Source organism: Dicentrarchus labrax, unplaced genomic scaffold, assembly GCF_905237075.1.
Source record: "Dicentrarchus labrax unplaced genomic scaffold, dlabrax2021, whole genome shotgun sequence".
Taxonomy (NCBI): Eukaryota; Metazoa; Chordata; class Actinopteri; family Moronidae; genus Dicentrarchus; species Dicentrarchus labrax.
Window position 1 is genome coordinate 20,916,162 of NW_026136704.1, and position 26,810 is coordinate 20,942,971.

The 26,810-nt window shown below is 40.3% G+C and overlaps 2 protein-coding genes across 5 annotated transcripts; both read right to left on the reverse strand.

Annotated features, from left to right (window-relative positions):
• Positions 1 to 311: 311 nt before the first annotated feature.
• Positions 312 to 10,958, reverse strand: relb (v-rel avian reticuloendotheliosis viral oncogene homolog B). 4 transcript variants are annotated; one of them, XM_051397057.1, is made up of 11 exons: positions 10,663 to 10,958; positions 10,338 to 10,358; positions 9,144 to 9,322; positions 5,882 to 6,211; positions 5,014 to 5,180; positions 4,794 to 4,885; positions 4,519 to 4,650; positions 4,301 to 4,405; positions 3,106 to 3,321; positions 2,901 to 2,972; positions 312 to 1,750 (listed from the first exon to the last, which is right to left on the reverse strand). In XM_051397057.1, the coding sequence occupies exons 1-11, from the start codon at positions 10,721 to 10,723 to the stop codon at positions 1,329 to 1,331; spliced, it is 1,797 nt and encodes a 598-aa protein (XP_051253017.1). In that variant the 5' UTR covers positions 10,724 to 10,958; the 3' UTR covers positions 312 to 1,328. The 4 variants fall into 4 exon arrangements, with proteins under 4 accessions (XP_051253017.1, XP_051253016.1, XP_051253018.1 ...); XM_051397056.1 differs by having other exon boundaries at positions 312 to 1,753; positions 10,663 to 10,956; XM_051397058.1 differs by lacking the exons at positions 10,338 to 10,358; positions 10,663 to 10,958 and adding an exon at positions 9,668 to 10,267 and having other exon boundaries at positions 312 to 1,753.
• Positions 10,959 to 13,164: 2,206 nt separating this feature from the next.
• On the reverse strand, positions 13,165 to 25,869 carry clptm1 (CLPTM1 regulator of GABA type A receptor forward trafficking). Its single transcript, XM_051397055.1, has 14 exons — positions 25,771 to 25,869; positions 22,093 to 22,220; positions 19,855 to 19,978; positions 19,469 to 19,627; positions 19,137 to 19,254; positions 18,822 to 18,907; positions 18,101 to 18,221; positions 17,721 to 17,965; positions 17,021 to 17,114; positions 16,732 to 16,922; positions 16,408 to 16,503; positions 16,149 to 16,284; positions 15,511 to 15,678; positions 13,165 to 14,421 (listed from the first exon to the last, which is right to left on the reverse strand). The coding sequence occupies exons 1-14, from the start codon at positions 25,819 to 25,821 to the stop codon at positions 14,240 to 14,242; spliced, it is 1,899 nt and encodes a 632-aa protein (XP_051253015.1). The 5' UTR covers positions 25,822 to 25,869; the 3' UTR covers positions 13,165 to 14,239.
• Positions 25,870 to 26,810: the final 941 nt, after the last annotated feature.

Here is a 26,810-nt window from a genome sequence, read left to right on the forward strand (position 1 = left end):
CCAGTAAGGTGTCTGATAACCATAAACAAAGGAAACTTTTTTTTTCTTCTGATTTTTTTTGGCCGAACAAGTCTTTCAACATTGTCTTGTGACATTGCTGACATTTAAAGTTCAGATGTAAAAAGCATAAAACCATCTGCCTGCTGTTGCCAACATTAACTGTGTTTGTAAGTGAGTGAGTGAGGAATGTGTGTAGGCAGTCGGCTAGGTCACATTCAGAAGTGACTTCTTCCCCTTTTTTTTTTCTGACATCTAACAAATAATCATAAAAGTAGAAGGCAGTTTCAGAGGAAGTAACGACATGACAGAAATAACAGACTGACATTTTATTTTTATCTCGTCTAAAACATTGACGCTACAGTGAGGGGGGCGGAGTTGGACTCATGACAAGCTACAGAGTACACATTTAATTTCTTGGCACGAGAGTGAAACTGCAGAACAAAAAAGGAACTGACAGACAGACCTATGAATGCGAAGGACGGACTGGTTTCTATTGCATTTAAAAGTAGATTAAATATTAAACAAGCTGCTGTGACGGACACATCGACAGAGACTAATAGCACACAAGAACAATCTCAAACTACTCTACTTGAGACGGTTTATCTTTTAAAAACTACGACTCTTTCACAATGTCGCCCACATCTAGTAGGAAGTCAGGTCGTTTCCCAAATAATCATTTTGAAGCAGACAAAAACAGACTTCACACAAACATTTCAAGACAGGTTTTTCAGTCTCACTCCATCAATGATTTACCACAATACACATCAATTCATGGAAGGGTTTCTACTGTTCCCAATATGTTCATGAGTTCTCTTCTCCGTCCTTCCCCTGACCTTAAGATTAATGCTAGCAGCATTTCGGATTCGGGAATGTAAACCTGCTCCTGGTTGCTAAAAGCCTCGACCAGCAAGGCGTTCAGACAAAACATGTGGGGTGAGTGAGAGAGCAACAGTGCAGAGGTGTGAAACCAAATGAGTCTACAAACACATTTCACAGTGCAAGCAGCCAGAGCAAAGGAGGCCTTCTGCTTCCTCTTGGGTTTGGGACAACATAATGGTGTTTGGCTCTAACTCCCAAAGGGTTAAGGGACATGTTTTTTTGGGGGGGAAATATGCTTATTTGCTTTCTTGCCGAGAGAAGATCGACACAACTCTCGCGTCTGTATGCAAAATATTAGGCTGAAACTAGCTGCTGGTTAGCTTAAGCTTAGGGCAAAGACTGGCTATGTCAAAAAGGTAATAAGCATATTTCCCATAATGTCTAATTATTCTTTTAAAGTGGACAGAGAGGATGTGTAAGAGTGCTACATGATTCCAACTGTCCCATCCTCATAGCTCCTCTTCTGTCTTCACCTGAACCATGTTAGAGGAGCTGTCCTGTGCCTCCAACAGCGGAGTCTGGTTTTCGTTGACAAGCATGTTGAACTGCAGGTCGTTGTACTGGGTAAAGCCAAAGTTCTGGTTAAAGTTCATATCCATGTTGGCAAATGTGGAATTTGCGTCGGGTCCAGGCTCAAAGCCAGAGGGCACGGACGTGGGGAAGGTCGGGTTGGACATGATTTCCCATAATTCGGGCATTTCTAGTAACTGATTAAGAAGGATGGCCGTTGCGTCAGCGGCATTGTTTGAGTCCGGGAGCTCATTGTAACCTAAAGCGGAGACGTCAGGCTGGGCAGCACAGAGCCTCTCGTCTGGAGACATGGTTGGAGGCTGCGGGAAGTGGAAGGGCTGCTCAGCTACAGGTGCACTTTCTGCTGCAGGAGAGGAAACGGATCATGTTACAGAGAGAATAAATAGCTGAAATATGATGACGGGTCACTTATTGGGTAGAGAATTTTATACTCGATCTTGTGAGTCTTGATATTATTTAAATAGTAGTTTGTGGTACTGTTGAATTGTGTTGAGTTACACTGAGTGGACAATTTTCTCCACACCATTTATCAATAACAGTAGGCTGAACACCTCCATGTATAACACAATACACAGTTCACTATAAACATAACTTTGGCCCCTTTCACAGAAAACAAAGGTGTAAACTAAAATTTAAAATTAAATTTAGCCGCTTCAGGTTAAGTCCTGGTATTGTGCGCGCTGGTTCACTATCATGACTTTCTGGGACACTTGATGTGTGGCTGAACTATAGTTTGAGAAGGATTCACTGCCCAAAAATTTGGGTCAGCAGTGTGAGCTGATCTGTGGTCCCAGGGTCCAAAATGAAACTTTCTGGCTCCTTTGACTAACTGAGAAAATTAACCAGCCAAAAATATTTCTGATTGGTCATAAAGCATCAAATAGCCACAAAAATGGATGACGCTTGAGTGTGGGGCCCATACCCAGCCGTCGTTGGCAGAAAGAACCGCGAGGCCTACAGTATAATGCAATGAGGTGAGCACAGAAGCCAAGGGCTCATGAAGATTTGGTTGTATTCAAATGAGAACTTTGAAGGCTGAAGTAGAGACAGGTTCCATGTAAACAGCAGCTGAACATGTTTTCTTACAAAAACACTGACCTTCTTTTCTGTGGCTTAAAACAGTCGTCACATCTCTAATAATATGTAACTGAGATGGTTCTTAAAGCCAAAACACGGACAGATAATGTGTAGAAAGCACAAACAGTCTGAGCCACTACACATAAAGACACACTAGCTCCTACACAGCGATTACAAATGATTTAGTTTGAATAAACTGACCTGGGGTCCTGTGCTTTCGTTCAGTTTGAGCAAAAACATCTGAGGCAGAAAGGCCGATTAAAGTGTGACACTCCCTGTCCAGCTGTAATGTTACGAGCAGCACCTGTGCTTTTCTGCCTTTAAAAGACCTACAGACACAAAGGCTACTTGCCTCTTTGTACATATCAGAAGAAGTGAACATGAATAAAGGAATGACGACAATCGAGACTCACCTGTCACACACGGTTTGTCTCTGAAGCTCATGTCTGACTTTATCTTTCTCTTCCGCTTCACCTCGTATGGATCTGAAATGAGGACAGAAATACCTCAATTAACCTCCTCTATGGTGTATTAATGAAGTTCAGCCATTTAAGCCAGCACTGCCACCAGTAACCCTACAGACCACACACAGTTCAGTGCTGCACAGTCCTGACTGACCTTGGTTGTGTGGCAGGTACGTGAAGGTAACAGGCTCGCTCTCCATCTGGTCTGAGAGGCGACGCAGGGCGACGCTCACTTCAACCTCTTCTGTGATGTCCTGGTCCTGGTAGGGTGGGGTCTTAAACACGATGGCGATCTGCCGGTGCACGTCCGTCTGGGCAAACTCCCCGCTCGCCTTCCACGACCCTTGCCTGAAGATGATCTCTATGTCATCTGTGGATCAGTGACAATACGCAGAGCAATGTTAATCAGGAGAACTTAGAAATACACCTGAATAATATTCAATATTGGTGATGGTGTGATTAATGTGGCTGCTATTTAAATCAATATTTAAAATCATCCTGAGCAAGCTCATTACATTTATAATGTTATTTTCCTTCGATAGAATGTCAGAAAGACCTTTTTACTACAAAAAAGCCTGAAGTAAATATCTATTTGGTGAAGCTCATGTCAATTCACACACTCCTCGACCAACAGTCACAAGAGGCAGCTTACAGAGGTGCAAAGACGCCAGAGTTTCTGCCTGAATTGCTGATTAATCAGTTTCAAACGCTGCTAAATTATGCGATGTAGCAAAGAACTCAAAACTTAAGACAATGTACAGTGTGCTAAACTCAGGAAAACTCCATTATAAAAAGAAAGATACCCTTTTAGATTAATCAAATCAACAAAAACTAAACATGAACAAGAAGTTAAGCCTACAAAAAACAGGCTAATCACAGAAGTATGGCTCAAATGAGCAGTATCTAGTTTAAATAGCTGTTAACTCAAGTTTGGGTGCTTAGAGAGGGAGAGTTACATCATCATCATCATCCTCCTCCTCCTCCTCCTCTAAATGCTGTTGGTCTGGTATAAAGGCTATCTGACCCAACAGAGGATGTTTCATACACTTAAAAAAAGTGCCATATGCAAGATTCTGAAGCAACTGAAGTAATATTTTAATGAATTATACACTTTTTATTGCCAATTTGAGAACTGGTTGTGGCGTAACATAAAAAAATGAGACCTTCCCCGACTGTCTCGGTTGCCTGTAATAGCCTATAGGTTTATGTGCGCTTCAGAGTGCCTTCTTCCTCCTGGCTAACATTATTTATTCTGCAGATAGTACCAATATTCTTATGCCCAGGATGATGCTTGCTCACACCTACTGACAATGTATGGAGTGCAACTACACAAAAAAACAACAATGTACCTTTCTGTACTTTGTCACACAACATGTAGATCTCTGTCTTGCCGCTGCAGGAACCTTTGTACTGGTTCAGACGATTTATCTTCAGCTGCGATGTAGTCGTGGCCTCTGTGAACAAATTGCAACAATATGTAAGAATCTGGAAGAAACGTTTACATATTTTAATGTCGTTGGTTATACTGTGATGAAGAGTCATAAATGTGCGCTTGGCGATGTCTTACTCTTGTCATAGATGGGGTTGGACACCACTGGGCTGAGACAGTCTTTTCTGCCATCATCCCACTCGAGCTCACACTGAAAACACAGCCGCACCGAGTTCATGTCCATGTCTTCAATGCCCTTTGAGTCACCAGCTGAGGGATGAAAAGACACAAAAATCAATCATGATGTCTGTTTCTGAGGAGTCACAATGGATTTAAACTGTATTATGCTTTATGTTTCAATATACGGACGCACAGAGAGACGACGATATTAACTGTGTTAGGATCCAGCTTACTTTGAAAGGGGTCGATATTTTGGTTTTTCCTCTTCTGAAGTGAAACGTCGAGCTCTCTCCTCCTCACACACTGAATACCAAGGTTAGCAAAGCTGCACGTCCACAAGGGAAGAAGAAGAAGAAGCACATTTTATCAGGACACTTTAAATGTGAAAGATTTTAACACGTTTTTAATAAAAAAAGTGTTGGGAGAAGAGATAAATAAGTGATGGATGTGCACCTGTGACGTCGGTTGCTGTGAGGGTTGACTGTGACCACGCAGATACCCGAACCAGCCGGGCAGTCTTTACCCACAAGGCAGTGGGGGTGAGGCCTGTGTGGGAGGTCTTTGGTCACCAAGGAAGCGGTGACTGTGACCCTCTTTATGTGGTCAATGGGACCTTGAATCTGACACAGGGAACAGAACAGGAAGATGAAAGAGAGAAGTAGGAAGAATATACAAACACCCAGTACACCCAGTGTACACACACACACACACACACACACACACACACACACACACACACACACACACACACACACACACACACACACACACACACACACACACACACACACACAGTTATCTAGGAAGTGTTGCCACATGGTGATATTATCATTTCTAATATGGAGAAAAATGGAGAAGAGCTGTGAAATGCAGAAACAATTTGATAAACTACATTTTAAATTATGACCTATATTGACCTAATTATCAAGCGAGGGTTTTACTTCAGTGACTATATTTAATCTACACAAACGGCAGAGATCCACTGAATATTCACTGTTAAAATCCCCCTGCCTCAAATGTGGTTCTCGTTGTGTGATAGTGTTTGTGTAAGATGAAGATGAATGTGTAGGAGTGTTTGTTAGTATGCAGGGCGGGGATAAACCGCCTGTCTTCGACCACACTCGAGCTGGGATTTGTGGGGACTTTCTAATTGACTCCAACAACCCACATCCTTCAGCTCAACCCGTCCACAGAAGGGGGTTCAAATATAAGCAACAGACAGAATCAACTGTGGTTAAAAGCCTCTTCAACTGACTCTGAAAGCTAGTAAACCCCCTTTAAGGTCCAAAACAAAAACCAAATGTAAGTGTAACGTGTATACCTCTATAGCAGGCTGAGTCTTGTTGGTTTCAGTGCTGGACGTCCCCAAGATGCTTCCGGCTGAGCGTCCCTCACACTCATAGCGGAACCTCATGCCTCTCTCCTTGGGCTCCTCTACCACCACCAGTTTGGGCTTCTGCAGAATCCGCTCCAGCATATCTGTATCGCCTCCCCGATTGTGGGAGGAAATGCCACCAGAACTCTTAGAGGACAGCAAACACGAGGAGCCTCGACCACGGCGAGAGGAACCGGCTGGAGAGCCGGCTCCCCGGGAAGGATGAGCCATCACTCTCGAAGTGCACAACGACTGCTGAGTCAAGGTGCGGGTTGGCTGTGGTTGAAAAAGAAATTACACAACCTGGTCAAGACAGCAGCATAAAGAGACTTAGACAAAATAATACTAAATCAGCGAACAGATACAAAACAATACAACACATTAAGGCTCAGAACAGACACGATTAAGAAGCAATATGATGATAAATGGACAAGAATGGCTTTAAAACAGTGTTTGCACACAGACTTCTCTTGTCTTAAAAAAGAAAACATTTTAGTCTCTGTTTCTTACCAAATACCAACAACATATTTGTAACAGGTAACAACTTATATTACTTCTCCTGAGCTGAGACAATGTCCACAATACACATTTATATACACAGTGACTGAAAATGCTTTTATCTGCTACTGTATATTTATACTCTACTACATTTATCTGACTGATACAGCTCATAGTTACTTTTCACATTAAGATTTTACATACAAACACATTTAGTAACCTTATAAATTGCATTGTGCAACCTTTATGGCTCCTGATTCCTTAAAAAACAGTGTCATGTTTCAGATGTCTACAGGTTGGTCAAAATATGTATTTCCAGTTTAAACATCTCTTTGAGCACCAAAAAAGGTAAAATTATCCAAAATTTAAAAAAAAAGTCGTGTAAGTTTTTGCTTCTTTTCAGCCCCATCAATCAACTCACACCCCCCAATGTATGATATACTTCCTATATGAAGTAGGGAAGACTAGCTCCACCTCCCGCAGCTACAACAGTAACATGCTTCTTACATATTAATACATCAGTCCTAACAATGTAGAAATGTAACATATAATATCAGTCTCAGGGCCTAGTTTGAGTAAATGTTTTTGATAATACTGGAGAAGAACTTTGAATGCAGGACTTTGACTTGACTTAAAAGATCCGAGTACAACTACTACTGCTACTAATGCGCTATACGTGATACGTAGCGTTAGAAAACATCAAGCATCAAGTTACAGCAACAATAATAAACAGTCACAGACATTTTTTAAAGTATAAAACAGAGACCCATTATATCATCCATTATCCATCATAGGAGATGACACTCTAGGTGAATCATTCTGCATCACAGCTGCAGTGAAACCAAGCAGCTAAACCGAGCATGATTTTCCTTCATACATGTGCTTTCTATCAGTGCATTAAGTCAACCATGTGCTCTTCTGACTCCTCCTCTTGCTGTTTAATGTCTTAATCCTGCATTACACCACAGACCACCAAGCTCCTTCCGCTCCCACTCATACTTGCTGCAGAATATACATCTTTCTCAGTGCTGTTTTTACTTTCTCTATCTGCAACCCTAACACTCTTCACCCATCGATTTATGACCAGTTAGGCCTCCGACTGGCTGCAATGTGACGTAAAACAAAAAGACAAAGCAACACAAAGTTCACACAAGCACACGACATCAGTCGAACAACAGATGAATAATCAAACCTGCAGGGAACAAAGACGTAAAGAGGTTCACCCTTTTTGGCGTCTGTGTGCCGATTATTAAAGCTGGGGGTTCATTAAAGCAGAACTGCTGCAGAACTCCGGGTGATGCCTCTGCAGGAGATCATGTTACACAATATCCTGTCGAGCCGCAGATGTCTGTTCGTTTGTGTGCGTCTGCAAGCGCGTTAGCCTGGGAATACCTGTTAGCCTTTAAGAACACCAGAGCTAAACAAAAGCCTGGCAGCCAGAGCTAACCGGAAATAGGAAGTCAGGTCGACCTGACACAGATCCACCAATTGGAGAAGAAGCGCGGGACGAAGAAATTGACCTTTTACCCCATGAAGACAGAGAAAGGTCGGCAAACTGAAAGTAGGAGTCAGATTACAGTTCTTCCAACAACTCCTCCTTCCTCCTCTTTCGCCCCCCCCCCCCTCACAGGAAAGCATGATGAGGAGGTGTGTCAGCAGTCAACTCGCAGACGACAAAGACTTTTTTTTAACAAACTGTATTTACACACACACACACACAAAGAAAAACACACAGGTCATTTGCTAGTAAAGAGTTGCAGCTGTTTTTCCTTTGTGCTTTACTGTTATTACCTGTCTGTGCAGGCTACAGCATCACTGCAGTCTTATCAGATTACGCCACTTCTGATCTCCCTGCTGTCTGTAAACCACGTGCTTTATGGTAAGAGCCCGAGCTCTCCGGCTGCCTAACTACTCCTCCGTACAACAACAACAAAGCACCCAAACAATGAGAGACTACACACATACAACACTGCAGATTAAAACTCGCTAAAAGCTGCAGTTGTGTCTTTACATCCTAACAGAGAAGACTGAATGAGTTCAGTTGAAAACAAGAAGCTTTCAATAGGACAAAATAACTGATTTAGTCACTCTGATTGTTTTGATTAATCATTGATAAAATGTCAGAAAACTGAAATATTCCTGGAGAGCAAGGTAGATCTTCAAATTGCTCATCTTATAAGAAAGATATTCAATTAACAATGAAACAAAACTGAAATAAGTGGAAAATCCTCAGTTTTGAGAGGTTTTTGTCATTTTTGCATCATAATTAACTTAGTTATTATTAATATTAATGATAAAATTTGTCTGTAAATTGTCTTATCAATTAACTATTTGTTTTGGCATAATGTCTTAATGTCTTACTTGAATGAAGACATGATGAAGACAAGCTGAGAAAGCTCACAGCTCTGGTAGCAACTTTCTTTCATACTTAATATTCAGTAATCATGAAGAAAGCGATCTATTATGCATCATGAAACTTGATCTCGGTTCAATAACGCCTGCTGCTGCTCTCTCGCCTTCTTCTAACACGCAGCCCACAACTGAAAAAAGATGCCCTCACTCTTGCCCCCTGGGTGTTGCCAACACAAAAGTAGAAAACCGCTCATTGAGGTTGACAGCAGACAAACCAAAACAACAGAAATGACTACAATGGAACAGATACATCACACCCAGAGATCCCACACCCAGAGATCTTGTTGATAAAACTCACCTGACATGCGGTGCCTCTCGCCAGCAGCACGGGCTGGGATGGCGTTGAGGGGCTCGCTTGGAGCGTCCTGAGGTTCTCGTTGCGTGGTGGGCATTGGAGATCAACGGGAGGGGGAGGAGGTCCAGGGAGGATGCCAACCGACCGTTCTATGTCCTCTGTGATGATTTCATCGATGATGTCTGTGAAGAAACGTTGAGTAGGCTATAAACTGACTCAGATGGAAAACTAGCGCTCAACCAACGTAACTGAAATGACTGTGATATTTGAATAAAACTTCTTAGATGAAGAATAAAAGATAACATGACTTTGCCTTATATATATATATATATATATACTTGTTTACTCCGAACTGTCCATTATTTTCTATATCAGAACACCTAGGGGTGCATTATCGTGTTTATACTATTGATCAATTAACAACAAACATAAGATGTGTTCTGTTTGGTGAGTTAGTTGAATCCATAGTTAGGCATCATTGCTGTTTAGTGGTGAACTAAGTGCTGTTGCTATGGTAACAAATATACCTTGTACTGATTTAGACCTGTGGTTGAGGTCTACGGTGTCTCACACTTTACCAGCCAAACAGAAACTAGAGTTTCCTGCAGCCACGGTGCATAAACATGTCAACAAAGAAGTTGTAACAACACGTCAAACGTCAGAAACGATTCATCTATTGGGTGCAACGCATCTGATAACTAACTCACTTAAGCAAATTACTGGTATTTTATATTTCTATGATAATAAACTCAATATGTTTTGACCTGCAGTTGCAATAAATACAAGCAATTTAAATACAAATGTGTTTTTGTTCCACTACTTTGACTGTTTATAGACAATTAAAAGGAGAAACTAACAGGCTGATTAATGAAAAAGAATATAAGCCTTAAATGAAATAAATATACTAAAATGAATACTTAATAATGTTATTTTGACTTTAGTTTTGTCTAAAGTGTTTAGTTTTGCACCTCTGGGCCACCGTACTGCCTCTTAGGCTCAGTGAGAAACGATCAAAACACAAGATGAGGAAGCTTATGACAGTCTACTTCTGCATGAGGTCGCCCCAGGTCACACTTTGCATTAACGCCTTTCACCACACATGCATGACTGTGGGCAACAACAAAAACCAGCTTCAAGCAACAACAAATACAAAAAAAAAAACAACAACCCCAAAACAAAAACAAGAGAGCTACTCACCAAATTCCTCCAGCACTCGCTCTGCAGGACAAACAGAGAGCAGAAAGAGTCAGTGGACAGAAACACAGCAGTGTGGTTGTTAATGTTCAACCCTGCACGAAGCAGGGCAGAGAGAGCCGGGTAGGAGTGCTCAGATCCCGGGGATGGGTGTTGGCTCCTCTGCTCTGACAAATCACATGCCTGGTGATGATGTCAGCTCTCTCCCTCGCTCCCTCTCTCACTCACACACACACACACACAAACACACACACACACACACACACACACACACACACACACCACAAACATGGAGATTAAGACTAGAAACCTCTTTTAAAACACCTACCAGAAGTACCGTTGAAGATGTCCATGTCTTTCATCGCATACAAGGAGTCTCTAAGGACCATCAACTCCGCTGTCGTGTCCTTGAATTCTTTCCAAAGCGGATAATTTCCGGTATTCGGTCGAAACTTTTCTTTGGATCTACTTTTTGTTATATAACTCTTATTTAAAAAAAAAAAAAAAAAAACAGCTCAGGGAAAGTCTCGACAGGCTGTGGACCCGCTCTGAGTGTTTGTGCCGAGCCGTGAGAGTGTGTTAAACCGACATGAAGCCATGTGTCGACTGATGTGTGTGTGTGTGTGTTAACTCCAGTTATGTATTTCCGCAGTAGCCTCGCGCCGATTGGCTGCATCCGCGTGTGGAAATCCCCCAACGTCACGTCACCTCCCAGACGGGAAAAAACCCCCGGGACAGGTACCGTACTGCAGGACCATTGAGCTGAATGTGGTTCACTCATTTTAATACTCAAGACGTCGAAAAGGAGGGTCGTGGTCCAAAAAAGGAGATTTTTTTTTTTTTTTTTCCATTAGATAATCTTGTTTTTTTTGTTTTAACCTACTTGCATATGCAAATTAACTGTATTTAAATGAGCCCTCCAATTCACCTCACACACTTACACACACTTTACATATACTGTTAATAGTCGAGGCCTCTTTAACAGATAGATAAATGAAAGTTTCAGATGTGTATCCTGGTTGCATCAGGCCACTATCCTGCTCCAGCTCGTTTCCAAAAACCTGACTGAACTGGGAATTCCTCATTTCATCATGAAGGATTTTAGCTGTCAAACTGCACCAGTAACATATCTGCACGTTTAGTAACTGCCCTTAAAAGTGATGTAATCCAGCCTCTTTTTTTTTTTTTTTTAAACCAGCAACTTTGAGCTATGTGCTCAAGTTATGAGGCGCAGCAGTTCCCCCTGCTGGTTGGACAGAGGACAGGCAGATTTAAAAGAAACGGAAAGCGAAAGTGCGGCGTTTAGAGGAAGCGGTGACTCAACTCCTGCCTAAAAATAAACAACAAAATAGATCTCAACTGCAGTGGTGTTACTGCTAAGAAAGCAACAACTGGGAGATAATAGGAGCTGCTACAAAGGTGCATAAAGCAATGTGTAGAGTGTGTGGGTGAACTAAAAATGGAGATCTGAAGTATTAATGCTTAACATTTAAAACAATCTTAAAATACTGAAACATTTTACTACATTAGGACTCTTTGTTCAAACACACACACAACCAGCAGGTCACAGAGGATTGTTTGGCTACATATCACTATATATATTATATATATATAGTTGGGAACCAGTGTGTTAAAGGTTGAAAGCAGCATCAGGTTGAGTTCATCAGTGTTTCTGCAGCTGCTTCATAAAAGGCAACTGAAACCATCATAACACCTGGTAGGTGTCCAGTGTTGGGCAGTAACTCATTACTAGTAATAATACTTTTCCCAATAACTAGTAGTGTAACTAAATAATACATTATAATGATATTAGTTACTCCTCCAAAAAATAATGTTACATTACTTTTGTTGTCATTTATTTCTGTTATCGTGGATGAAACTAGTTTGAAAGATAGAAACATTCAGCAGCTGGAAATGTTCCATTAATTTGATTTTAACAAACAAAACTTGATTTTGATGGTTGTAAGTTTGAATTTTGGGGAGAAAGGACACAATTACCAATTGTGGGGAGTAGCAGCAAAATAATATAACTAGAAGTGTAACTAATTATTGCTGGTAGGGAGTAATAGGTAAAATTTAATTTATTAAATTAATACAATTTAAATATTACATTCTTTGAGTAACTAGCCCAACACTGTACTGACTGACTAAATTACCATTATTCTGGCTTTTAACTATTTAAATATCTGAAATAAACTCAGAGGTCTGGACCAGGCTACTCAGTCTGAGGATTAAACTGTTACAAACTAATCTGATTACCAAACAGGGTTTAGTTGAAGGTTTAAAAAAACCCAAACAAATTACATTACAAACACTTCTACTGTATCGAGCATTATTTTCTACTATTTTCATAACTAATCATTTGAGTCTCTTTTCAAAGTAAAAATGCCAAACAATTGCTGGTTTCAGCATCTTGAATGAGAGTCTTGTTTGCTTCTCTTTTTTTATTTCTTTGTAAATGTAATCTTTTTTTTTTAGTTTTGGACTTTTGTTTGGACAAAACGAGAAAGAACAGTCACCACCTTTGGCTCTGGGAAGGTTGTGATGAGCATTATTCACAGTTTTCTGTCAAAACAAAAACGATTCATCATCAGGGAAAATAATTAGTAGAATAATCAATAATGAAAATAGTCATTAGTTGCAGTCTATAACTCATGCCTCCAGGGGTGAACACACATAATGTGCATGCTATATAAGCACACAAATAAACTAACATTAATAGAAATTAATGTGGAATAATTAAAGGTTTCATGCAAAAAATATTGTTCTTGAACCCAGAGCAGCAAGTCAAAACTAAATAGAGTAAAATCAAAACAGCTTTGCATAGACATTTTAAATCACACTTAACTTTTACTATAAACATGAATGAATCAAAATTTAATATGTACCAACATGGAACCCTCTTTGTTTCAGGATTTACAGCACTCAAAATTAAAACAAGAGACACTGTAATTCTTCCAGCACACACCCGACTCCTGTCTCCACTGTGTCTGTCCAGGTGATCTGGTTTGGAGCATGAACGTGAAACAGTTTTAAAACCAGAAGTCTGGCCGAGGGGAGAAAATTAAAAAATAAGACTTGCAAATTAGCTATTGCTAGACAGTTTTGACATCGGTATTATTAACATGACAAGCTGAGATTCTGTACAGTTTGAGGACATACAAAAGAATGCTTCAGTGACTGAAAAACAAAAATTAAGTCATTGACAATATTAATATATTTATATTAATACCAACAAGGCTGTTTTTTTTTTTTTTTATGTTCGAGTTAAGAACATTAACCATTTGTTTAAAATTGAGGGTAGTAGTCACTGTCTTGTGGGTAGCGTCCTGTAGGGTCATCGATCTTGTCTCCAGTCACCACCCTCTCTTTTTCTACCTCTGTCGTGGTTCAGGATCTTTCCAGTTTCCTCCAGCACTACTCACCAGTTTCCAGGCAATCTGAAACATGGTGCTCACATGGAATGAAAAGAAAAATTCACAAGGAATCTACACAAAGAACAAAAGTTGCACTTGGCCTCTTTCTTCCCTGTATATGGAGAAAAAAAAAAAAAAAAAAAAAAAAATGTAGTATAACTGCGACCTGTTCCCCTCCCAACCTCTACTCCAAGACATTGTTACCCTCTGAGAAATCATACAGAATACAGTACATCACGTTTTGTTTTACTTCACTTGAACTGCAAAACGAGAGGGCGGGGAACTGAAATAAGAATTTACCAAGTCTACACTGAATATGATTCTCTGTGGGTCCACACAGAAATCAGAGGGAACAGTTGAACTGCATTTTTTTTTTTTGTAGTGGCGTCCATGACAGCTAAACGACAACACCCCTCCCTGTCTAATTTCCACAAGTCCTCTTTGCCCCAGTTGTGAGTGCCAGGGAGGCGGATAAGGGCGTGTTCTTGCTTAATCATTCTTCTTCTCCTCCTCTGGCTTGTCTGTGATGGCGGCTGGTGCGGCGGGAGCAGCGCCTTCCGCTGCTGTGTCGTTCGGGACTTGCTCTACTCCGCTGGTGCCAAACTCGTTGACCCTGTTGGGATCGACCCGATAGATCCAACGCTGGTAAAGGTAGATGAAGAACACCACATCTGCAGGAGAGGACAGAGGTCGTCTGTGAGAAACCACCAAGTACAAACCTACGTACGGTAGTTATAGTGGCTAAAGGTAATGTTTATGGGATGCACGGTAGAGGTCACTGGACAAATCTAGACAGTTGTATAAGGGTTACAATGACTATCGATATCAGTATAGCTTTAAAAACCTGCAACGACTTCGGTTAAGGTGAGGCATCCATGTTTGTTTGGTTTTCAGGTAATTCTGTATATTATGTGCCACTTTGTATGAGAAATAGAGCTCAGACACATATTAAGAGTTACAAATAAACAACCTAGTAATTACAGTAACCCTGACATGCCATGAATGCAGCATGAAGCCACTGAAGCTATACAGCAGCATCAGACATTCAATTAAATCTTCTTCTAAACTCTAACTGTGGAACAAGTGTTGTTGTGCATCTATTACATAATCTGTCAAGACCCACCAATATTCATATTCAATGGTGGACACTCACATTCAAGGTGTTAATGAGAAAAGAGACACGCAGAAAAAAACAACTCTGGAGGTGAGCAGAGTCTGAGACAATAACCTCACCAACCAATGGATTAGCTTTCCACAGTTGATCTAACATATCATTTACCTTTTGTGAACACGTCTTTATGAGATTGGCCTTTTATAAAAGTAACCACTGAATAAAAGAAAACTTGAACAACTGCTTGTAACACATTACAGAGGATCACACAATTGCCTGTGAGCGTATGTGAAACCTGAAACCTAGTGTTGAAAAACAGAAATCTAGAAAAAAAGTCCCTCATAAATCATCCGGTAAAAGCAAAGAGCATTATGTAAATCAGTGAGATCTAGTCAGTCGACACTGGGTAGAGTTGGAGGATTAATTATAAACAGATCAGCTGTGATTAAAGGCCAATAGTGATTTAACACAATGCCAAGAGTGACAATGACTCTGCATGTCCTCTGGTGTCAGGAGCGATAAAAGTAAAAACAGAAGGGCCAGAATGGAGGACACCCTTTCCTTTACACAAACAACAAATCCCTCAGTCTTTAACTCAGGTGATTATTTAACTCCCCCTAACATAACATCTACATCAGGGAGGACATACCATCTCTGAGGCATCCTATCCTGTACATCATGGGCATCTTGATGACAAAGGCAAACAGGTCATCAATAAAGGTATTGAGAGCCTTGTAGGTGAGCATCCTCCATGGGAGGTGGGCCACAGACTTCATTTTGTAGTTGATGAATAGCTGTGGCGTCATTGTAATGAAACCTAAAAAACAAAAAAAACACAAAACGGGGCACTTGTTAGGTAACGCAGTATAAACAATTCTACACAGAGGGAGTAACTCAGCAGGCAACATAACTGCCCTCATGAAGTCTATTAATACACAGCACATTAGCAGAGGCTGTTGGGAATTGGATACGTAACCATGATGCAAGTATGAAAACATTATCTGTATGTACATCCGCTTAGAGACAAGATAATTAACAGAGACAATAATAAGGAGCCTTAACTCTGCTCTTAAAAAATAGATTTACATAAACAGGAACACAAACCGTCAGCAGAGAGTAAAATCAATCATTTTTATTTTATTATTAAAAAGAAAATACAAAAACTCCTGTTTACGTTCCACCAGCTGAAGTTTCAACACCCAACGTTCAATATAAATGTTTCTCTAAAACAAAAAAACAAACTGAATGATGAGTCGTGTAGTAAATAAATGCTTCAGACGAACTTACCAAAGGTTAACAAGAAGCCATAGAGCATGCTGAGCACCCATGAGTACCAGCCTTTGTGCTCTACGTACAATAAACTGTAGACGGCATAGCAGCCAAACAGAGGGTAGAGCAGCCACGACAGGTACTTGAAGGCCATCTGTTCACAGAACGAGAGAAAAGGAATTATCAGTAACAACTAAAATATTATTTATTGCTCTTGTGATATTTTCTTCATCTCAGCAGTGATTGCCCTTCCAGTTTGAGTATTTGTTTGACTCACATCGTCGTAGATTTTGGTTGAAGACTTAACATATGTTGACTTGTCTTTGAATACCAATCTTGGGAATATTCCTGCGATTTTGTTCTCTCTGTCCAACTAGAGAAAAGACAAAAATAAGTGGTTAATGGATTAAGGTAATAGTGGCATAACAAGAAGTAGAAACGCAACTGTGTCCAGTCTCCGTGTCAGCTGGTTTTCATTCAAATCAAACATCTTAACACATTCTCTGGTTGGTCCGAAATGTTTTTATATTCTTTTAAAAAGGTCAGAGGAAAAGGAGCCTGCTGCCTCAAAAAGGAATTTGTTAGTGATGATCCGACTTACTTTGACATCCATGACCTTGGTGATTTTCCAGAGATCGATAAGGAGGCCGATGAAGACGCTGACCTGCACCACAAAGTTGGTCTCATTGTCCAATATGTACAGCAGCACCACCAGAGACTGAAAGACTCCAAATATGATGGAGCGCACAGATAGACCCTCTAGAGACTGTCTGCTGTTCCAGAACTGGATATCTGAGGAGGAGATGGAGGTGGGTTGAAGCCGAGGGGTAAACAGACACTGTGCAAACTATTCTTGTGTTGTCAGTATGGACAGGCTGTTGTGATCTTACCATTCTTGAAGGCGAGGAACTCAAAGATGCTGTGCACGATGGAGACAACAATGGTGAGACCCAGCAGGTACGGGTTGGTTTCCAAGAGGGCCACCTATCAAAGAAAGTGTTTGTTTTTATTAAATCTGAAGTTACAGAAGTAACAATCTCATTTTTTATGTTTGATCAGAAAGTCCAAAGTTCACATTCAAACTGCCCACACAGTAGGTTGGTTTAGTTTGGTATCTGGGATGAGAACCATAAATAACTTGCTATAATAAAATACTATTGTGATTGTGCCCCAATACAAAGCTATTCTATAAAGGTAACTGAAGAGCAGGATGGACACTTAACCATTATTATGTGCCTTCAGTGCCCGTCACTAATATCTGAAGATGTGACAAAGCAGAAAGCAGCAAGAAAGCAGAACTGCTCAAGAGTGAAAATGTCTGTTGTAAAGACAGACCTGCCTCACAGTAACTTAAATGTCCTTTTTTACAACATACATCTCTACAATAGAAAATCATTATGTGTCTATCTAAACCAAATAATTCATACTTTTGATAAATGGTGACAGTGTATCTATCGATCATGTTTCATTATATATTACCCAATCAGTTATTTCTCCAGTGTATCAAGATATAAACCAAAAATACTTCCATCTTATCACATCTAATTCTGTCTAATCTGTTTTCTGTCTCTGTGACCTTTGACCTCTCACCTTGACAGAGTCTTGGTCTTCATCAGACTGCTCGTAGGTGTCCTCTGGTAAGAAGTTCCACGGGGAGCGTGCATTTTGGGCAGCGTACAGCTGCCAGCGCCACAAGGACAGTGGGCAGTAAGAGAGGCGCAGTGGGAGTGTTGTCAGGGTCTCGTTGATGGGATAGTAATCCTTCTGGAGGTTCCAGTAGTCATTGAAGTACACAATGGGATAGTAGTCGCCACTTACTGCATCAAACTTAACATCTAATAGGGTAGAAGGGTGGAAGTGTCAAAGATGGTTTGCCACAAAAAGAACATCCAAGCTGTTGTATTTGGGAACTTTGGGAAATGTACAGCATTGTGCAGTAAAAGGCAAAGAGGTGAGTACGAGGAACTTACGTTGGTCCAGAGGAGGGGGAACAGAGCCTTTGACCCAGGCTGTGTGGTCATCTACCATGTTGATGGTGAGGTTAGGGTGCCAATGAGAGATAATCTCCACTGGACCGTAGCTTTCTGCCCGCTGTGAGGAAACACATTTAATTCAATAAATGTCAGTGAGGAGCTTTTTCACTTTAATGTGTAAAATTAATTTAGGTTCTTTAACGCTCACAGCCTTTTCCTGGATTAGCTAAAGTGAGTGTTTCTGTAAGAACTTGAATTAAATGTGTGAGGACAAAACTGATAAACAGTCAAAAAATGTGTATTGAGAAATCAATTAATTCAAGGAAACATTAGTGCTTGATTTAAAACTCTGCATCATGAGATGATTTCAATTTTCAATTACTACACTATAAGGAAAAACAACCTGAACACAATGATGTTAATGTATTGAGGCCATGAAGCACACATATATCCATTCATAACACACAGGGCACTGCAGCCTGACTATATTGTTGTCAGATTTTTTTTAAAACAGCAAAATATCAGCCTCAGAAATCTATCAAAGTAATTCTGTAATAAATTATTATGACAAAGAAACATACTGAGCCAGACATTTTACAGTTGGGGAAAAAAAAAAAAAAAAAACTACTTTCCAGTGCTCTCTGGTGGACAAACTACATAATGGTCACACTGTAAGCATTTCTGTAAAAAAAAGAAATATATATATATATGTATCAACCTTGATCATTTCAGGATCTGCTTCTGTCTCTCCTGTCAGGAGATTCTTGGTCTTCAGAAACTTCCTTCGCTTGAATTTATTCAGCACTGAAAGAGTGAACAAGTAAAATGCATAGAAATTAATAGAAATTTTAACAGGACAGCTCAAGGTGGTTAGGAAAAGGAAAGAGACAATGTTACACAGCAAAGGGGGCCACAGGTCAGACTTGAACCCACTGCAGTAAGAACTCAGCCTTGGCACATGGGGTGCATGCTCTACTATGTCAGCTACAGAACGTAGCTTTTGTTTAAAGTGTGTTTCTCCACATGTACTTACTTCGTGTTGCATGAACGGTTGCCAGTCTGCGATACTGGCCCTTGCGTTTGGGGTCTGGGTGGAATCCACTTTTAGTGAAATAGACGTGCAAGTAAAGGGAACCGTTCTTCTGCAATATCTGCAAGTAAACACACTGCATTACAAATCTGTCAACTTCATTATCAACTTGTATTTCCTGCCCTTCACCAACGTCTACCTCATTTCCTAAACTAATACCTGTTCCTTTTTAACCACCCATCTACTGCCTGTTGCATCTCTCTCCCTGTTCCCCTGCACTGCCACATTTCTCTCCTCTCACATTGCACCACCCCTCCATCCCAAGTCATCCCCACCTCTGGGATGTCCATCTCCGTATAGTGCTCGTAACAGCCGTCCCCGCTCTCCCCTGTGTTCCAGTCTCCATAGACCAGGTCCCTGTGGAACCAGAACAGCGCTTCTGTGTTGTTGAAGTCGGTGAACACCTCCTCGTGAGACAGGTACACATACATATCCTGCCGGAGTGGTGAGAAAATAAAGGTGTTTATGATATTACAGTCAGGGGAAAGCTAGCGAGTTAGTCTGAAAGGGAGAGATAACACGTTTGCTGTCGAAATACTTGTGGGGATCAGAGTATGAGAGGTGTTTAAAACTTAACAGCTTCAATTCAATTAGAAAAAACATTTAATGAAACAGCTGGCTGTGCAGATAAGGCAACGGACAGAGGGGACAGGTGTAATACCATGAGGGTGTCCTTAGGGAAGAGGTTCCTGCTGGGTACTCTGGGTGCCCCGGCTGGTGTGGTGGGGTCAGGAGTGGACGGCCCTCGACGGAACCAGCTACTGATCGCCCAGATTATGAAGATTCTGGAGGAAGAAGAGCAAACAGGGTCAGAGGAAAATAAGATTTAGTAAATAAGGAATCAAAGTCAAAGAAGGAAAAAAACAGGTAAGGAACGAAGGAAGAGGACTAAAATATATAAAAAGAGAGCAATATCAGTGTTTCCTCTATGTTGATTTTGGAGCGGCGGCCCGCTACTGTTAAATTTCTGCCGCCACGGTATCAGAAATGGGGCAGACGCACAATGTAGTCACGGTTGCCTTTTAAATGATCCTGCCGACATTATGCACCCCCGTTGGCTGTCGCTCACATTGCAATCTAACAACAAGTAGAACTATTCAGAGGTTATTGGGGCTGTCCAGTTTAACTCCACATACTGTTGATGTAGCTTATTGTCAAAACGTTTGCTTTCTTCCAAGTTGACTATTAAACTAACAGCTCCACCAAAAACGTCACTACGGTGGGTCCGTTTTAATTGGACAACGTTCAACTTGTCAGTTCTCAGCTCAACGGAAACATTAAAACGGTAAATATATTTGTTTGTGTGGCAGCGAAGTGTCAGTTCTGTTTCATACGTAAAACGTTTGCCGACGTGACGGGGGCGGGGGCGAGGGGGTAGTGTTCGGACGGGCCTGCCCCCACTGCTAAAAAAAAATCCTAGAGGAAACACTGAATATGGAGGATAAATTGAATAAATTGTAAATACTGATTACACTGGCACTCAGTCTAGTACAAACTCCTCTTCTCTTGAGATCTGAAGAGCTGCTACAGGAGAGTGAAACCACAAGGAGGCTAATCTGATTTAACTGTATCCAGTCAAACTGCTTTATGTCCAGACTTTAAGAGACACGCCCTTCTTGCATCATAAATCAGTGATGGATCAAAAAAGGCACAAACTTGAAAGTAAAAGAAGGACACAGTGTACTTGTGGCAAACAAAGAAAACATTGTGAAATATTCAAAAAATATCAAGAGCTGGCATATCTTCATAATTTATACATACATACTTTATAATCAGTCTAACTTCCACATATGCTCATGGTTTTGTTCACTGTATACAAGACTTTTTTTTATTTATAATGAAGCTTTCTTTCTGATAACTTATAGACCAGTGGCTTGGTGTAGTGCAGACCATGCATCATGTTCACAAATAGTTTACACATCCATTTTAGTATTTTAAACGGTCAATGCATCTTTTTAATCTAATAAATGGACCTGCTCTTTCACTCAGATGGTTGCCGATTGACTGGCAAAGTAACTTCTTGCACAAGGAAGAGTAAAACAGCCGTAGGGTTTTATTCCAACTAGGTGCAAAAAAAGTACTACACTGGTAGCAGCTCTACACACACAGTGCTTTGCATTCATATTTTTGTACAAAGTAACCCTTGGTCTTGAAGTAGTGTACATTTGGTTATACAGGAATATATCCCTCAACATTAACTGACTACTGAAAATAACTGTTAAAATGCTCTGACATCCACCACAGGCCATACTTAGTACAAAGCTCTTGCACTCGAAGGCAGACAGGTGCGTCAGATCATGAACTCTGCCTGTACTTCATGTCATTAATAAAAGGGGGTATAAGTGATCAAGCAAGGGCTTTTTTTTTGTTCATTCACTACAGTCAGAAGAAGCACTTACTAAATAAATAAATACAGCAAACAAAGCACTGAACATCAAGCAGATCATAAATAGAGATCTGACCCTTGACAACCCACCAAGCTCAGCCAGAACAAATGTTTCCTTATGCCTGTACCAAAATAGAAATTCACCAATAAACTACTTGTCTTGCTTGTTTAGGTTGCTATTTGCACAGAAAAAGATGACAAAACAGATCTTAAAAAAGGCAAGACGTGGCTAAAATGGCAGATGGGGAGACAAAACAGACTGTAAAATCTGCACAGAGATCTGGAGCACAGTGAACTTTATAAGAGGCAAGGTGAACTTCAGCTGAGCTGTGGGTCGGCACACCATTATCCGTTTACTTGCCACTTTCATATGGATTGTGACACCACCATAATATATCACATCATGTATTCTACAGTTACATACATGGTGTCAAAGTAAGCTTTCATCTGTGAGCTGGCTCTCTATTTATAAAGAGAGAGAATAAAGATTAAAACACAACAAGAAGAACTCACCTGAAGAGGACTCCTTTAATGACCTGCCATGCGTTAGGCGGCTGCTGCTGCTGCTGTGCATCCTGTGCATTTTCAGCTGTCTGCACAGTCTGGCCATCTGTTGTTGCAGCGGTTCCATTGCTGCTCACCTAGAACCAGACACACACAGATACAGGGTCAGTGTACCCAAAGAAAGCCACCGGATGGACCAGCAATGGCATCATGTAATGAAGTACCTCATCAAAGAAGAACAACTTAACTAAGAGGAAAATAAGGAGGATTTGTGTACTCCATAATGTACCTTACTGAAAGCCTAAACTGGTGATATAACCATTCAGTATACTATATAGGGGACTGATTAACCCACAATCTCCAGTCCAAACATGGAATATATAAATCGGTCTGTAAGAACTGAAGGTGTTGGTAAGGTAAATAATACAATTCGTCCCAGACTTGTTTTAAGCAGTTTATCAACACATTTTATGTCAACCTTGTCACTCCATGGTGTGCTAAAGTGAGGCAACATGACAAATACTTTTGTTACCACACAATTATAGCCAGAACGTTCCAGTGAAACATGTACTTGGGAAATAACACACATGCCACCGATTATGAACATTAACCGACAACAATTTTAATTACCAACGATTAGTTTCAGTCACATATCAAGCAAACATTATGTCACTCCAGCTATGGAAATTTGGGGGATTTTCTGTTTTTCTCAGATATAATCATAAATTGAATAAATTAAGGTTTGGATTTTTCTGGTCACAAAACAAGTTATTTGAATATTTAATATAAAACAATGTTCAATGGATTAATTGATGAAAATAAAATAATTTTGTTTCAGCACTAGACTAATTACAAATCAGAGGGCCTCTAAAGACGACGAGGGGCACCCGAGCTGAGACTAATTTAATTTCCAAGCAAAGGATACCTAGATAGATCAATCAGTCAAACTATTCAATTTAACAATCATGAACCAAACAGGGCCTTTGTAGTTTTGCATAGTTTAAATAACTCTTCCGAGGTCAAATTCATGTGAGTACCAGCATGCATATTTGCACGTTAAAGATCAGTAAAATATGTCATTAGTTTGCTTTGGCGTGTCGCTGTAACCCCCACATCCCCCTAGCAAGGCCACATTCTATTCAATTGACACAATACACAAGCGCATGCCAAGTCATGAGACTCATTCACTATCTAAACATCTAATCTCCCCCATTGTCACCGACACAAGGGAGACCAGAGGTTGGCCTCACACAACACTTGAAGGTAGAACGTGTTTCCTGCTTATTTTCATGCATCAGCTGAGAAAGCTTTAAAATCTGTGAGCAGTGAAAATGTTGAAGGTTTGTGGTGCGCTACCGGCCTAGCACCATCATACACATAACATTTCAAGGCCATGAAGTGGCTCAAAATAGAGATTTTCTTCCTCGCTGCCATGTCCTGTTGTGTTAAAATAGAAGCAATTCTATTATCAGAGACATGGATCTGTGTCTCCTGGAGGGATCAACATAATAACCATTACACAGACAGATCACCAACATGCTCACCAACTAAAATAGGTTATCTGTTCCAGCTCAAGATAATAATTGACAATTTACACACTCTGAACAAGGATTAACAATTAACCACTTATTCAGGGTGTAGAGTAAATGTTTGATGCTGGATTGTCACTGCATGCGTTTGTCTGTCAGGAAGAGGGCACAAAGTCAGAGATGTTTACTATACAGGAAGGACGCAAGACAATGTGCAATATAAGGCATTTAAATAAAGATATAAAAGGCATTTCTGTTGAATGTGTGCCAATTACTCATAGCTAAAATCACTTTCCATCTCTGCTACAATAATTAGAGGTTGATTTTAAAGCTGGTTGTCCACATTCAGAGGACACAAAGCACAAGGAAAATTAAAATGGCTGTTATTTAAGACATGAAAATACTGACTTCATCCTGTGTGTTACACCTGTCCTCAGTTGAAAATTTAAAAAAAAGAAAAAAAAGAAAGAGAAATTGAAAAGCAGAGCAAACACCTACGGTTATATCTGGCTACTAGCCACTTAGTGTTTCCCCTAGATTAATACCACAGAAATGTATCTACTGATTCACCAGCAGTGGGCCTTGAGAGCAACATAAGAGCCTCGTCTAATACTAATAGCGCATTTATCCTGACAGAGCAATTTTATTACAAAAGAGACTGGGCGCACAATCTACCCTTGCCCTAGTTTCTACCACTTGTGTATCATCATTAGATATGAACCACAGCGCTGGGCATTTTCTTTCTGGAAAATAAATGTAGCTCTGTTTAAAAAAAAGAAAATTTAACCACTGTTTTCTAGGAATGTCCAAAAAAACCCACATTTTATCTGCAACAACACAAATCTGTTTCTCAAGTTTTAACCAAGAAGGTTGTAAGAGACTTTTAGGAATCTTGAAATACCTTTAAAACCGTGGTAAATGTTATTTAATGATCTTCTGAGTTTTACAGAGATTGATTATCTTTGCTTTGTCTATGCTTAGCTCTGTGAAGGGTGTAATCTGGAGCTACAGATAACCTAGAACTTAATTAAAACAATAAAAAAAACTAAATTAAAAACTGAAACCATAAAAAGGAACCTAAAGAAACCAAAAAGTTACACCTAATCCTGAAACAATCGACGGATCAATTAGTCTGAAAACAAGAATTACTGGTCTTGGTCTAAACAGAGTGAAGAAAGAAACCAAATATTTGCTACAGCTCTGCAATCTGACAGTTTTATCATATTAATCTTCTGTATCACTACCAATGTTAGTGTTTAGACTTACAGAGCAGTGGTTTTGCCTCTAGAGTGATGATTCACTCTGACCTCCAGTAACTTGTGATGTTCATTTGTCACTCCGGAAATACTTGGCAGTTGTCTGGATACCGCCACAATCACCTGCGATAACTGCTTCTTTTATTTTAATATAACGTTAGCCAAATCTGACGATGGCAACACCTGATTCAATCTACCTGTCAGTTTCACCAAGATAAACTGGGGGGGCAGGTTAACCTTTACCGTGAGACTAAGAGGGGGAAAAAAATACGTTTTTTTTTCACCCCTTCTTCAAAAATGGCCGTTAAATTAGAGGCAGTTGAGACGGTTTAACGGTTAGGTTAGGAAATATATAATATGTGTGTGTGTGTGTGTGTGTGTGTGTGTGTGTGTGTGTGTGTGTGTGTGTGTGTGTGTGTGTGTGTGTGTGAGCAGCTTGAGACTGGCCTGGTTAGTGAAGCCGAGCTGCGTTGCTCCGGTTCAGGCCTTGTGATAGCTATCTGACACACTGCAGCACTCAGCTGGCTCACACTAACACACTAAACGAGTCAACACATTACCGTGACACTACTTTTCTTTCTCTCCGTCAATAAACAACCGTACGTTTTAAAAAAAGGTGAGATTTGCGACCGTTACTAACGCTAACAGTCAGTGTATGTGTGTGTGTGTGTGTGTGTGTGGGGGGGGGGTTCTCAGCGCATCGTCAACGGCAGGAGGGGGTCGTTTTAAAACCAACCGGCACTGACAACGTCACTGGGGCTCGTGTAACGATCGGTAAACACGTTTAAACGTTAACGGTTTTCACACTCAACGCTCCAACGAACGAAACAACGCCCGTTCCCGCTGTACGTCAGAACCCACACATGGTATCAAAGAGTGTCATTCATTTTTTTTTTTTTTACCTCGCCGTTGGTCGCTGTAGCTTTAGTTGCTTCGCTCTCCTGCGTCGCCATCTTCCCTTGTCTCTATCGCGCACACGCACACGCACACACACTCACCACAACCACACTGCTGGCTGGGGGGGAAGCTGCGCGCCTTCTCGCGAGATCTCAGTTGTAGCGTCGTTGGAGTGACGCGGGTCTTCAGGGGAGTGACGTAAAAATGTGAGGATGATAAGAGATATTTTGTGCTTTTATTTTCCAGTAAGTTATGTCTGATTCTTCCCTTTTTATATGAGGATGTATTGTTGGGCTTTTTTTTCTCCGTACCCCTCTACCAAAATAAATCAGTAATATATATCATCAGTTTGATCCTTCTGCTTGCAAAAAGTCCATAAAAATAAATCTAAATTTGCCCATTTTAAACCATCTTTTCTTTTGTCTTATTTTTTGAAGGTTAAGGTTAAATGACTCCCATGATGTAAAAGCAGTCAGTTCATGTATGTTTATGTTTGCAAATAAAAATATAAAAATGTTAGGCTGATAATGATTCTTCCCGCCCCACTATCATTTTTGTGTTTTTTTTTTTTTCTTTATATATCTATTTTATGTTTATTTCTTTGTTAGTATCTGTTCTCAGTTTTAATACATGTTATCTGTCTTTATAATGAGAAATAAAGAGAAAAAAAATGTAAGGCTGACAAATATTGTAAGCTCCTTTTTGTGACAAGGCTGATGAAACAGAATGAAACTCTGCTTAGTCAGTCATCTTAAGATGTAAAACGAAAACTAGAACTTGTACCACTTTATCTTTATTAAATAGTTATAGTATTTCTATTTTATACTGCTTTGAATAAAATGAGAATATGGCGCTTCACACTTCTACTCCACTGCATTTTTACTTCTACACAACAGCATATAAACCATATAATAAAAATAAACCTCAATGAATTATAATATTAAATGCTGCCTACGTAATAATTAATCAGTAATAATAATCCAACAACCTAACAAGAGTACTCACTATATTTATGGTATTATGATATTTACTTTGCTGATAACAA

What these genes read in the sequence shown, in the direction of transcription:
- relb (XM_051397056.1), bottom strand. Translation starts at nt 10,723, where the DNA reads ATGGTCCTTAGAGACTCCTTGTATGCGATGAAAGACATGGACATCTTC. An exon ending in GCGAGTGCTGGAGGAATTTG is followed by an intron (nt 9,323 to 10,337) that starts GTGAGTAGCTCT and finishes GTTTCTTCACAG; the next exon opens with ACATCATCGATGAAATCATC. An exon ending in GTACCTGCCACACAACCAAG is followed by an intron (nt 2,973 to 3,105) that starts GTCAGTCAGGAC and finishes TCCTCATTTCAG; the next exon opens with ATCCATACGAGGTGAAGCGG.
- clptm1 (XM_051397055.1), bottom strand. Translation starts at nt 25,821, where the DNA reads ATGGCGACGCAGGAGAGCGAAGCAACTAAAGCTACAGCGACCAACGGC. An exon ending in CTACAGCGACCAACGGCGAG is followed by an intron (nt 22,221 to 25,770) that starts GTAAAAAAAAAA and finishes GTCTGGTTCTAG; the next exon opens with GTGAGCAGCAATGGAACCGC. An exon ending in CAGATCCTGAAATGATCAAG is followed by an intron (nt 18,222 to 18,821) that starts GTTGATACATAT and finishes GTTTCCTCACAG; the next exon opens with CGGGCAGAAAGCTACGGTCC.